General features: G+C 42.7%; 1 protein-coding gene across 5 annotated transcripts in view; it reads right to left on the bottom strand.

Annotated features, from left to right (window-relative positions):
- Cc2d2a (coiled-coil and C2 domain containing 2A) overlaps window positions 1–13,023 on the bottom strand; it is a 128,714-nt gene that overhangs the window by 85,521 nt on the left and 30,170 nt on the right. For all 5 annotated transcript variants that reach the window (XM_045161369.1, XM_004656067.2, XM_045161366.1 and 2 more), the window contains 4 exons: window positions 12,878–12,979; window positions 9,279–9,380; window positions 8,095–8,265; window positions 2,922–3,084 (listed from right to left, as the gene is read on the bottom strand). In XM_045161369.1, coding sequence (XP_045017304.1) covers window positions 2,922–3,084; window positions 8,095–8,265; window positions 9,279–9,380; window positions 12,878–12,979 — 538 coding nt within the window. The remainder of the gene's footprint in view (window positions 1–2,921; window positions 3,085–8,094; window positions 8,266–9,278; window positions 9,381–12,877; window positions 12,980–13,023) is intronic.

Raw genomic sequence — 13,023 nt, forward strand, 5'->3', positions numbered from 1 at the left:
TAGCCAAGCAAACTCAGGCTCAAAAGTTCTTTGAACTCTTTGCTTCTGTACTAGCAATAGTTTTTATTTCACTGGGTTCCTGGGAGAATGAGATGAAGTAAAGTATGAGGAAATGTTTTGTAAATTAAAAGGTTTGAGGTCTTGGCATGCAGCTCAGGGTAGAGCACTTGTTTAGCCTGCACAAGACCCTGTGAGGATTAACTCAATTACTTGTGCACTTTTTTTTCAATCATGGAACAAGCCCTCACTGGGAACCTTCTAATACTAAGTACCCATGAGATCCTGAGGACACTGCTGTCTGATTCCACTGGGGTGCCCGCAAGGTGTGAAGAGACACACAGGTGATAGGAAGAGAGGCATGATCATGAGATAAAAGAGAGGCTTTTATTGGGAGGTGATGCACTGAGGGAGGGCTGAGAAAGAATCAGTGATGTTGAGAAGAGTGGATTTCCCAAGAAAAGAACACAGGTGGTGATGGCCACACAGTGAGATTTCAGTCAGTTGCATATTGTATATGGTGGTGGTCCCATGAGGTGACACCAGCACTGAGAGTCTTCTAACACCTGCTGGTGCTGTACTTATCACTGTTACAGCTGCCTACAGCATCCGCAATGTGACCTGCTCTGTGAGTTTCTACCTAGGAGCCATGGGCTGTATCATACAGCATAGGTGTGTAGGAGGCTGTGCCTCTTAGGTTTCCATAGATTGTTCACAGAGTGACAAAATCATCTAGTGACATATTCCTTAGAATGTGTCCCTACTCTCAGACAAGACGTAAGTGTATGGAACACAAGGCATGTTGGGGAAACAAAGAATCTTTTCAGAATGCTGCAGTGTGTCAAGGGCGGTGGGAGAGAGAGCTCTGCTGAGGAGGAGACTTTCCAGGCTATGAAGCCCACAGCAGTCAAGCAGACTAAAGAAGATATGGCCAAAGCCAGGACAGGATAGCCTGGGGCCAGGGTGTAATCTGAGGATTATTGTTTTCAGGCTTATAATTTTCTCACTCTGACTGACAGTAAATACTTGACCATGTTGCCTTGCCTGTGGTCATTTGGACAATACATTCTCTCTCTCTCTCCATATATATATGTATATATATTGCCTTCTGCCCTATAACCAGTAATGCCAGTATATCTAGAAAATTCTCCTCTGGTCCCCAGAAAACATGGAGCAAGCTCATGCTTCATCTGCATTCACAAAGTTAGACACTGCTCAGCACTAATCTAGTGGTTTCTAAATTTTTTCATTATGACAGTTTTGGTTGCTCACCTAATATATGTATGCTTATTAATTGCACGTCTCTAACATTGAATTTGGAAAGGTTATAAGTAAATATAAGAAATCTGGATCTGCTTTTCTTGTATCCCTGACATAGAGATGTTTTCCTGTAGAAGTCACTGCTATCAACAACAGCAACCAAGGCAAAAGCTCTGAGATTTCATTACCTGTATATGTCAGCCACAATACTAGGTCATTCACCCATATTATTTCCTCAGGGCTCACAATCAAAATAAAGTCACTGTTTAGATCGTCTGGGAATAAAGGAACTTGCTGGAGGGTGAGGCTGAAATCTAGGAAGGGGGAGCTGGGTCAGTCTGGCTCTCCCACTATGCCTGGCCATAGCGCTGCCTCCTCACCAGGCTGTCCCTTGAGATTGGAGCAGGGGTGTGTCGGGTCAGGTCTTAGGTGCAACCAGAGTTCACTGCCCCTCTGCAAGGCCCCTGCCAATCCCTCTACTTCTGACCCTGGGTGCACCCATCCCCTGGGAAGGTTATTATGGTCTAATCTATGTCCCAGCTCAGGGGGTGCTCCAGGGAGAAGCCTGACAGTGAGTCCTCCGAGGAAAAGCGTGCATCACAATCTGCTTCTTGCCAGAAGCTGCTGACAGTGCATTTCTCCACACCCCGAGAAACTCCACTGTGCACATGAGCTGGGTGTGTCTCCTTAGGCCACTTAGAGCAGACAGCTGCCTCCATCACTTATTAGAATCAGTCATGGGCTATTGCCCTAACTTCCTGGGCTTCCACTTCCTCACGTATAACAGGCATGGGAAGGAAGGCTGTCCACCTCCCTGGTGCAGGCTCAGCTGGCCTGTGCATGTCATGCTCTTGGGACAGCACCTGGTGAGGAGCATGGGGACAGGGCTCATAAAGTCATACTCCAAGCATTTATTTGTAGCCGCTGCTTATTTCAGAAGGAAACGTAGGATGTTTGACAAATTCCAATTCTTTGAACATAGGTTATTTAAATGGCCTTTCAGGAAGGAAATGAGGGTTCCTGATTTGACATTAATCATAACTTTGACAGAATGTGCTTGTCCAGTGGGAAATCCATCTCCAAGAGGCTATCAATAAATATGTCTATTCTCTTCTTTCCCCACCTGACAGGAAGCAAGAGAAAGTAAGGAAGACCCCGGCCTTTGGCATCCTGAAGGGGCTCTATCACAGGACTCTGTGCATGGTCATCTCATGGGTTCACCCTTAGAAGTGTGTTTGAGATGCCCCAGGCACTGTCAGAGGAAAAGGGTAAAAGGAGGCCAGGCCAGAAAGAAGGCCAAGGAGCCAGTGACAGGTGTGTTTACCAGGTGCTGCCAACCTCTGAATCCTGACCACTGCCTCAGGGTGAGACCTCACCTAGCCCAAATCTCAGGGTCTCATACTCTCTTCCCCCAGACTTGGCACAGACTTGATGCATGGGTTCCCATAGCATGTTCTTCTTTCTTTTGCTATTGTGTTAGTAAGTGTTGGATTTTTCTCCATCTTTAATATTTTTCTTGAAGAAGACATTTCTTCATTATTAAATTAGAATAGAAACTTGAGCCAGCTCTGGAAAAGGCCCATCTTTATATGTTAGCCATATTTCACCTGCAGGAGACAAAGATGTCCAAGATGAGCAAGGAAATGAAAAACAAGAGTGAGTACCTGTCAGCCGGCTGGGTACGAAGAGGACTTCTTTTTCCTTCTGCAGCCGAATGTGGGTGCTTTCGTACTCTGCTGCTCTGACTGTCACAAAGTTGTGGGCTGTGGGATCTAAGCCCAATAGGAAGTCCTCAGCATCCTTGCCATCTAGCAGCCCTTCCTCACCCTATGCAGAGTTGACAAAGCACACGACAAAGTCATGCCAAGATTCTTAGCTCACCTGGGAAAATAATTCCTGATCTTCAAACCACCAAACTTAATCAGTCCTACAGCAAAATGCTGTTTCCCTTTTTTTCTCTCCAGTGAAAGTGTAGAAGTAGGTCACTGTTCACAGTTTGGAAGTGCAGTTTTGCCGTTGCTTGTCAGTATTTACGCTGACAGTATTTAGGCTGATTTGGGAGCAGTAAGCAGGGCTGGGAGATGACTAGGTGATTAAAGATGCTTGAAGAGAAGCTTGAGGGCAAGCTGGGCCCTTTCCCATGGCAAACAGGAAAGACTGTAGAAAGCGCGGTGGAAGGAGAGGACTAGTACCCCAAAGTTGTCCTCTAACCTCCACATGTGCAGCATGGTGCATGTGTGAACACATAAACACACACACACACACACATACACACACACACACACACACACACACACATACACAATAACTTTTAAACAGAAGTGCTTAAACAAGTCAAATCATAATAAACCTGGCTGCCTTTGAAGATGCTTATTTAAATAAACTCATTTAAAGAACCCCAGCTCTTCACTTCCTCAGCATCTGCTCTTCTACCAGCTCCAGGGCACAGGCAACAAGCAGACAGGTGGTGGCCAAACCTACAGCTTTCAAGCCTCATGTGGCCTGGGATTTAACAGAACTTATCATCTTCTTATCTTTAGCTTTCTCTCCTGTAGCTTGGAAACATCAACACAATTTATCCCTGAGGACTTCGTGGGAAGGAAATTAAATGAGGAATGTAAAAATCCTAAGACAGTAGGTAAAACATGCCAAAGTACATTGATTTTGAGTGCTTTGAAACTCTCTCTCCTTTCTTCTTGCTCTTTACGTTGCGTATGTGTGTGGGAAGGAAAGAAGGGGATCTTGCTAGGGAGTCCAGACTGGCCTCTCCCCTTCTGTCTCAGCCTCTGACGTGCCAGGATTTACAGAGCGGTGCCAACTGGCTAAGCCTCATTTTCTATCGGTCTCTACTGTCTTTCTCTTGCTCCTTTTACAAAGTTATACCTGGCATCTATGATAAAATAGTAACTTTTTTTTTTTTTGAGGTAGGGTATCACTATTTTTTTTTATTTATTTGAGAGCGACAGACACAGAGAGAAAGACAGATAGAGGGAGAGAGAGAGAATGGGTGCGCCAGGGCTTCCAGCCTCTGCAAACGAACTCCAGACGCGTGTGCCCCCTTGTGCATCTGGCTAACGTGGGACCTGGGGAACCGAGCCTGGAACTGGGGTCCTTAGGCTTCACAGGCAAACGCTTAACCGCTAAGCCATCTCTCCAGCCCAAATAGTAACTTTTTATTATGGTGTTTTCAAACAAATTACACTTTCCCTCTCTTTTTCCCTGTCCCCCTTTCCCCTCATCTCCTTCCCTACCATAGCCTCCTTTCCATTGTCACACTCCATGTATGATAGTCCTCCCCGCCTTTCTCATACTTTCTAAAGATCCTATGGAGAGTTCATTTAGCTGAAGACAATTGGGGATAGCCTGTCTTTGCCTCCTAACATTTCCTCTGCAAATACACAGGGCAGTCAGAAGAGAAAAGTAAGTGTCCATGGAAACCAGGCTTTCGGTATAACTTGGAGGCAAAGTGTGGTGGTTTGATTCAGGTGTTCCCCCATAAACTTAGCTGTTCTGAACACTAGATTCCGAGCTGATGGAGATTTGGGAATTAACATCTCCTGGAGGCAGTACAGTGTTGGAGGTGGTCTTATGGGTGTTATAGCCAGTTTCCTCATGTCAGTATTTGGCACACTCTTACTGTTGCTATTGTCCACCTTATGTTGGCCAGGGGGTGATGCCCACCCTCAGCTCATGCCATCGTTTCCACCCGCCATTGTGGCACTTCCCCTCGAGTCTGTAAGCCAAGATAAACCTTTTTTCCCCACAAGCTGTTCTTGGTCCGGTATTTTCTGGCAGCAACCTGACTCCAACACAGAGTATGTAAAAAATATTTATGAAGAGAAAGGCGAGCAGTGGCATGCAGTCTGTCTGGCTCCTGTCCTGCCTGCCTCATGGGCTCAAAGGCAAATGGAGTTGAGGTGCAGAGTCGTCGAGAAAGCAGTGAAGGGGCTGCAGTGTTCTCACATTGCCTAGATACATTAATCACTCTGAGTACAAAACTACAGAGTGTCCGCAGAGCAGAGCATAGAAGAGGGAAAGCACACTTTTAGAAATAGCTTTCATGGAACTGAAAAGGCTAAAGAAGGAGGTAGGGGTATCTGGACATAAGAATCATGACTTCAGAAGACACCTGCAAATGGATATGTCGACCTCCTGAAGGTGGAGCAAACTTTTCCCTTTGACAGTACACTGCTCTCCCTAACTTCCTTCTGATTGTAAGATGTGATGGCACCTGACTCCTCCTCAAGTTCTGTCTCTCAGATCACTTACCTTGGGGACATGTCATGAGAACCCTCAGCGTTGTTATGGGGAGGCCCCTGTTGCAAGCAAGGCTGGATGAGCTGTGCCTCTGGACATCTCAGTCGTGGTGTATGGTCTGTAATCTTATGAGAGTGCTTGAGCCAGAACAAGCTGAGCATTGATGTGTAAAAATATACTAGGGAATCGGCTGAAACAGTACCAAACTTGTATAAACATATCAGAAACCATACTTCTGGGAGGCGTTTGTTAAGTCAAAGGAGATGATTACAGGTTGAACACAGAAGTATGTCAACCAAGCAACCTGTGGAATATTCTACTATGTTTTCCTTTTTTAAAAATTTTATTTCAAATATTTATTTGAGAGAGAGACAGAGAAAAAGAGGCAGACAAAGAGTGAGTATGGATGCACCAGAACTTCCTGTCACTGCACATAAACTCCACATACAAGTACCACTTAGTACATATGGCTTTTATGGGTCCTGGGGAGTCAAACCCTGGCCATCGGGCTTCATAAGCAAGCACACATTAACTGCTGAGTCATCCCTCTAGCCCATTCTTTTTATTTTTATTTTTTGTTGTTGTTTATTTTTATTTATTTGAGAGTGATGGACAGAGAGAGAAAGAGGCAGAGAGAGAGAGAAAGAGAGAGAGAGAGAGAGAGAGAGCGAGAATGGGTGTGCCAGGGCCTCTAGCCACTGCAAATGAACTCCAGACACATGCATCCCCTTGTGCATCTGGCTAACGTGGGTCCTGGGGAATCGAGCCTCTAATCGGGGTCCTTAGGCTTTACAGGCAAGTGTTTAACTGCTAAGCCATCTCTCCAGCCCACATTCTTTCTATTTTTAATGTAGTAAAATAGATGTATTTTAAAATTTACCATTTCTGCCATTTTTAAATGTATGTTCAGTGGCAATAAGCACTTTCATATTGTGATGTTATATTCCCCAACATTCATTTCCAGAAAACTTTCATCTTTCCAAACTGAAACCCTATACTCACTAAACAACAATCCCCATTCTCAGACCCTGGCAACAACTATTATACTGTCTGTATCTATGAATTTGTTTACTCTAGGAACCTCATGTAAGTGAAGTCACACAATATTTGTCCCTTTATACTTTTTTTCTTAGTGTAATATCCTCAAGTCACATCTATGCTATAGCATGTGCCAGAATTTCTACTATTTTGGTGACTGAATACTATCATATTGTATTTATAGGACATATTTTATTTATCTATTCACCTGTCAATGTACACTTGGATTACTTCAATTTTGGGGGTATTGTAATTAATAAATCATGCTGCTATGAACATTGTAGTTATAACATCATAGTAGAAATGCTGGATCCTATCATAATTCTGTTTAAGGTTTTAAGAATTTTTATGCAACATTTCATATGCCTGTCAGCAGTGCACAATAGTCAATGTTTTCATATCCTGCTCCACATTTATTTCTTGTTTTAACATAATGGTCATTTTAATGGGTTTTAAATGGCACTTTACTGTTGCTTTCATTAGCATTTTCTTAATGGTTTATAATACTAACTATACTTTCCTGTGTGAAGTGGTCACTTGTATATCTATTTCCACTTTTACAAATGTTTATTGTGTGTGTGTGTATGTCTCTATTCATGGGTGTGAGTGTTGACACACATGTCATGTCATGTACATGGAAGTCAGAGGATAAATTTTGGATGTCAGCCCTCGACTTCCACTTCATTTGAGGCGGGCTTCTTGTTGCTGTGATGTTCATTGCTACATTTGCCAGGCTAGCTGGTCCTCAAGCTTCTGGGAAATATTTTCGTTCCTGTTTCTCATCTCACTATCAGCATGCTGGGATTACAGAGACCCTCTATGGCTTCTGGCTTTTTTGTGGAGTCTGGGGATCTGAATTTGGGTTCTCAGGCTTGAACAACAAGCACTTTACCTACTGAACCATCTACCCAGCCCCCATTTAAACATCTTATATGGAAAAATGTCTACTGAAGACTTTTGCCAAGAAGTATCCCACACATATGTGTAACTTTTACATTTTTATATGTTTGTTAAGAAATAAATTAGGAAAGAGAAAATAGAAAACTTTTGCCATTTTTACTGGTGTATTTTCCATTTATCTTATAGATACCACCCACATTATGGCATCAGAGTTATGGCTCAGGTGTGGTATTGGGCATGAGATGCGGCTCACTGGTGAGACTGTGGAAGAGGCATCTCTTCACGTGCCTTGCAATGGCAAACACTCTGTGTGAGATGAATGCCAAAAGTCATGCAAAGTCTAGCGAGGAAACTCAAGCCAGGTTACAGCATTTTTTTTTTTTTAACCATAAAAGAATTACGGACAGACTTAATCAAGGCCCTCCTACCTGATCTGAGGGGTGCAATCAAGGGCCATGGGAAGACACGTGAGGTAAACTCTCCTCACGGAGTGGTGATGCCCCGGCTTCTTCCTAAGACATGGTGAGCTGTTCTGTATGTTCGTGTAAGTTTCCTCAGGCCACTTTCTTCCCTGTCCTGTTATCTCCCTTATCAATTTCCTTGTCCACTTCTGCTCTGCACCACCATTTTTGTGTCAAGTACCGTTTCGTCTCCTGTCTGTGCAGGGCCTTCTTCCTCCCCTTCCTCCTCCTCTTGGTTAGCTCCGTCTCTACATATTACTGTTGGTTTTTCTTCTTGTTCTTCTGGCCCAGGATCAAAGTTGAATATAAAGAAGTTATAGGCCTCTTCTGCAGAAGGGAAGCCAGGCGGAGCCTAGGGGAAGCAAGCAGCAATACTTCAGATTATGAAACCTGAATGGGACACATGCAATTATCTGATAGTTGGCTAGACACTAATACTATCTGACACAATGTCACCTCCAAACTGGATTCTCTGTTGAAGGTTAATTAGATTATAAGTAATGGAATTTCACATGGGCAAAAAATAGTTGGCAGCCTTTGAAAATAATAATAATAATATAATAATAATAATAGTAATTCTAGTTACTTTTAAAAACAAGATCATCATGGGCTGGAGAGACTGCTCAGTGGTTAAGGTACTTGCCTGCAAAGCCAGAGGACCCAGGTTTGACTCCCCAAAACCCATGTAAGCCAGATGCACTAGAGGGTGCACACATCTGGAGTTCGTTTGCAGTGGCTAGAGGCCCTAGTGTGCCCATTCTCTCTCTCTCTCAAATTAATAAATAAAAATAAAATATGAAAATAATAAGATCATCAATTATGTATATTCTAGTAAGCACTCAAATACATTATTTGTAAGAGTAAGAGCTTCAAGAAAGATAATCAAGCTGTCAAAAAGAGGATTTATAGTCCTATAGGGCAACGCTGAGATAATTTTGTTTAATAATGAGAGGTATAAAGTTTGTTAGCCTTTTTAACAAATGGCATTTATGTACTTTTGTTTCTTGACTTGATCCCTCTCTTCTTCCTCCTTTGAAAGCTGCAGCAACTTCAGAACTAAACCAACTATCTCATCACTAACATTTCCTGCCTTCCATCTTCCTCTGCCCTTCCCTAAATGAAGCCAGCTTCTCTGGCTAGATTTTTGATGTTTTGAAAGTAAAATATAATAAATATATATAAGAAATTTTCATAAATAAAATGAAATTAAGAAAACCTAAGGAAATGATATTTCTCTCTGTCTCTCTCTCTCTCTTTCTCTCTCATGTTCCACAGTGACAAGAGTCAGGTGTGTAGATGAACATCTGATATTGGGTATCGTGAAAAGCATAAAGAAAAATGATTTGAAAAGACTTGACTTCTCACCTGGGACTTTGACTTGAGTTTTCGTACAGAATCATGGAACTTAACTCTTGTATAACTCTTAAGATCATCTTCTTGTTGAGTCCCTTGTATCTCTTTACTTGGCTACAAGAGGAAAAAATAACAAGTCCAGAGATGTTCTAAATCAAGAGTCAGCTCTCCACTGGCTTATCTTCTCCCCCAAAGATCAGCCTATCTCTCTCCAGCGCTAAGATTACAGCAAGTGCCACTATCTGAGAATCCAACATAGTTCATCAAGCTTAAGCCAGGAGCAGTGGTGCACGCCTTTAATCCCAGCACCTGAGAGGCAGAGGTAGGAGGATCACTGTGAGTTTCAGGCCAACCTGAGACTACAGAGTGAACTCCAGGTCAGCCTGGGCTAGAGTGAGACTCTACTTCAACAAACTAACAAAATCAAGCTTGCACAGCAGGCCCTTACTGAGTTATCTCTTCAGCCATATTTGTAATATCATCATGTAATAATTACACTTAGTTTCAGTGCAGTAATCCAATACTGAATGTCATGCCTATCGCATGGACACCTGTCCAGCTTGCGCTTTTTCCTCACCACTGAGATGGTTGCATGGTCCAGGAAGGTTTCCCTAGACGTCTTCTAACTTGAGCTAGCTCATTTCAGCTCTCATTTCTTTTTCTATTGTATAATCACAAAATATATTAGTTTTGGCCTTGATTTTTCTTCTAAACAGTATTATGATTAGGACATGGAATTTTATGTACTCTTAACACTAGGTCTGATATTAATCAAGATGCATAATTTACAAGTAAACTTATTTTCTATATTGCCTTTTTCTTGATGATTAGCTTGAAAGCACTAATGTTGTCAGTTTTGATGAAGTCCAATGGAGGAATTTTTGTTGTTGTTTCTTGTGCCTTAGAAAAACATTGAAACAATAGTGTTTTGGTTTTTTTTCCTTAATTCATGTGTGGTGGTTTGATTCAGGTGTCCCCCATAAACTTCTGAATACTAGGTTCCCAGATGATGGAGATTTGGGGATTAACATCTCTAAGAGACTGTGTATTGTTGGGGATGGGCTTATGGGAATTATAGCCAGTGTCCCCTTGCCAGTGCCTGGTACATTCTCTTGTTCCTGTTGTCCATCTGATATTGGTCAGCATTTTCCCCTGCCATCATGGAGCTTCCTCCTCAAGCCTGCAAGCCAAAATAAACCTTTTATTTTTCCCCACAAGCTGCTCTTAGTCGGGTGATTTCTGCCAGCAATGAAAACCTGACTGCAACAGTAATGTTGGTACCAGAGAAGTGGGATTGCTGATAGATGCCTAACTGTGTGGTTTTGACCTTTTGGAGCTGATTTTCAAGAGGAATGCAGAAGGATTTGAAACCTTGGCCTAAAAGATAACTTGCAGTGCTATAAGTACAGGTTGATTGAATATTCAGGTCAGAGTTGAAAAACCTGAATGCAGTAAGAACTATGGACTGTCTGGTTTGGTTTTATGAGAGTGAGAAAGAGCTTTGCCTGGATTAGGCTAGAAACAGTTTGTGTGAGAGGCTTGCCGTTATGCCTGTGTTCTGAGAAGTTGTGCAAGGTCACAGTGCATAGAAACGGACTGGTGTGTGCAGAGGGATATGGCACAGATAGAAATCTTTGGGCCTAAATGGCTGCCCATTCAGCTGCAATTATATAAGAGATTACAACCATTGAGATTGGGCCAGCTGACCTGCACTGGGGCAACAGGGAGAATGTAGATTCTTTTGAAGGGGCCTGAGTGCTCAAGGAGTGTTCTGTTCTTCAAAATCTGCTTTATTCTCTCCTGGATTAACAAATTGGCACCCTACCTGGTATTGTGGAGTATAAAGAATGCAGGAAAGAGACAATCATTGAATTTGCAACATGGTCTTGTGTTTTGGAAATGACCATGGGCAGTGTGGAGCAGGTTTGCTGGATTGCCCACATGGAGACCTGATGGAGCCATGTGAATGGACCATGAGTTGCAGCGGAGACCCATTGGAGATGCCAGGACCACAAGGTGGCTGCTAAGGAAAGCTTCTGTTCCCAGATGAGGTTTCCCAGGACCGTGAGTAACCTAGATGGAGGGGCAGAATTGGAATTCCAGAGACTTGTTGCTGGCTAGAGTTATGGGATTTGGAGATTTGTCACTGACTAGAGTTGTTGGACTTGGTACTACAGAGTGTGATGTTTGCCCTGCTTAAATATTGTATTGGTTGAATATTCCTTTGCTATGCCCAATGCCATCTTTTGCAGTGTGAATGTTTATTCTGTGCCATTATGGTTTTGGGAGGGATTTTTTTTTTTTTTTTGTATTATGACTCAGTTAAAAGACCTTGGAGTATGGGGATGTCTAAACACCATTGGGATTGATAAAAATTATGGGGGCTTTTAAAGTTGGATGAATACATTGTATTTTATATCATGTATGGTTATCAGTTTATGGGGGCCGGGGGCAGAATGTGGTGGTTTGATTCAGGTGTCCCCCATAAACTTCTGAATGCTGGGTTCTGGGCTGATGGAAATTTGAGAATTAACACCTCTTGGAAGCAGTGTATTATTGGGGGTGGGCTTATGAGTCTTATAGCCAGGTTCCCCTTGCCATTGTTTGACACACTCTCCTGTTCCTGTTGTTTACCTGATGTTGGCCAGGAGGCAATCTCCACCCTCTGCTCATGCTATTGTTTTACCCTGCCATCATGAAACTTCCCCCTCAAGCCTATAAGTCAAAATAAACCTCTTTTTCCCCCCACAAGCTGCTCTTGGTCAGGTGAATTCTACCAGCAATGCAAACCTGACTAAAACACTAAGATACTTCATATTTTATATAATCTGACATAATGTTGGAGTTAGGTGCCATTCCTGTGGGTTCCTGATAATTCCCAGGCACAAACCTGAACAAATATATCTGTCCATTGATTGTAAATGTTTCTGTAACTGCAATAAATTCCTGAGGGGCAGGCTGTTATCATTATCAGTCACCCTGTGTCCTGATTTTACTGTACCCCTGGCAGGAAGGAGTCTCCATAAATGCTGGTAGAGTATATTAAAGGGTAAGACTTTTGCCTACCTAGGACAGTGACCCAAGGACATATTGGGAAAATTTTTGTTTATGATTAGTGGTAGCCAAACTCTTTTGTTTCTCTCACTTTGGTGTTTATGGGTTCTCAGAAGTTTGCATTTGTTCTATTATCCCAAGTCTGCTGAGGATAATGGAGGAAGAACGCAAGAGATTAAGGAGTGATTTGCACTGGTTAGCAGGGACTACCACAGTGTTTCCCTATGGCTTCTCCTTTTCTCTTGGAGTACATGGAGACTCTGACAATAGCTCATACTTAGAGAAGGCTTTCTAAGTGGGAGTAAGGATGTAGCTTATTGGCAGAACAACTGCTAAGAATGGGTGTGGCCCTGGGTTTCATTTACAACATTGGAAGAAACAAACACAAAATCTCTTTTGCTTGAGAGGACTTAGCATGTACCATTTTTAATGTGTTAACTCATTGAATCCATAGACAATACCAAAAGTTAGGTTTTGTCCCTCTTAGACTGATGTGGAGACAGAGGTCCAGAGAGCAAAGAAAACTTCATGTCAAAGTAGAAAGAATTACATCTCACCTCTGTGCCAAATTCAGTCTCTGATTCTCTCTCACTGGGACTTCGAAGGCGCCTGGGTCTTGGAGTAGGGATTTCCTGTAGCAATGCACTTTCTGCCTTGGACTAAAGAGCCAAATAGAAAGTTATCAGTACATAACAGAATTCTT

The sequence above is a fragment of the Jaculus jaculus genome, chromosome 11 (genome assembly GCF_020740685.1).
Source record: "Jaculus jaculus isolate mJacJac1 chromosome 11, mJacJac1.mat.Y.cur, whole genome shotgun sequence".
Classification (NCBI taxonomy): domain Eukaryota; kingdom Metazoa; phylum Chordata; class Mammalia; order Rodentia; family Dipodidae; genus Jaculus; species Jaculus jaculus.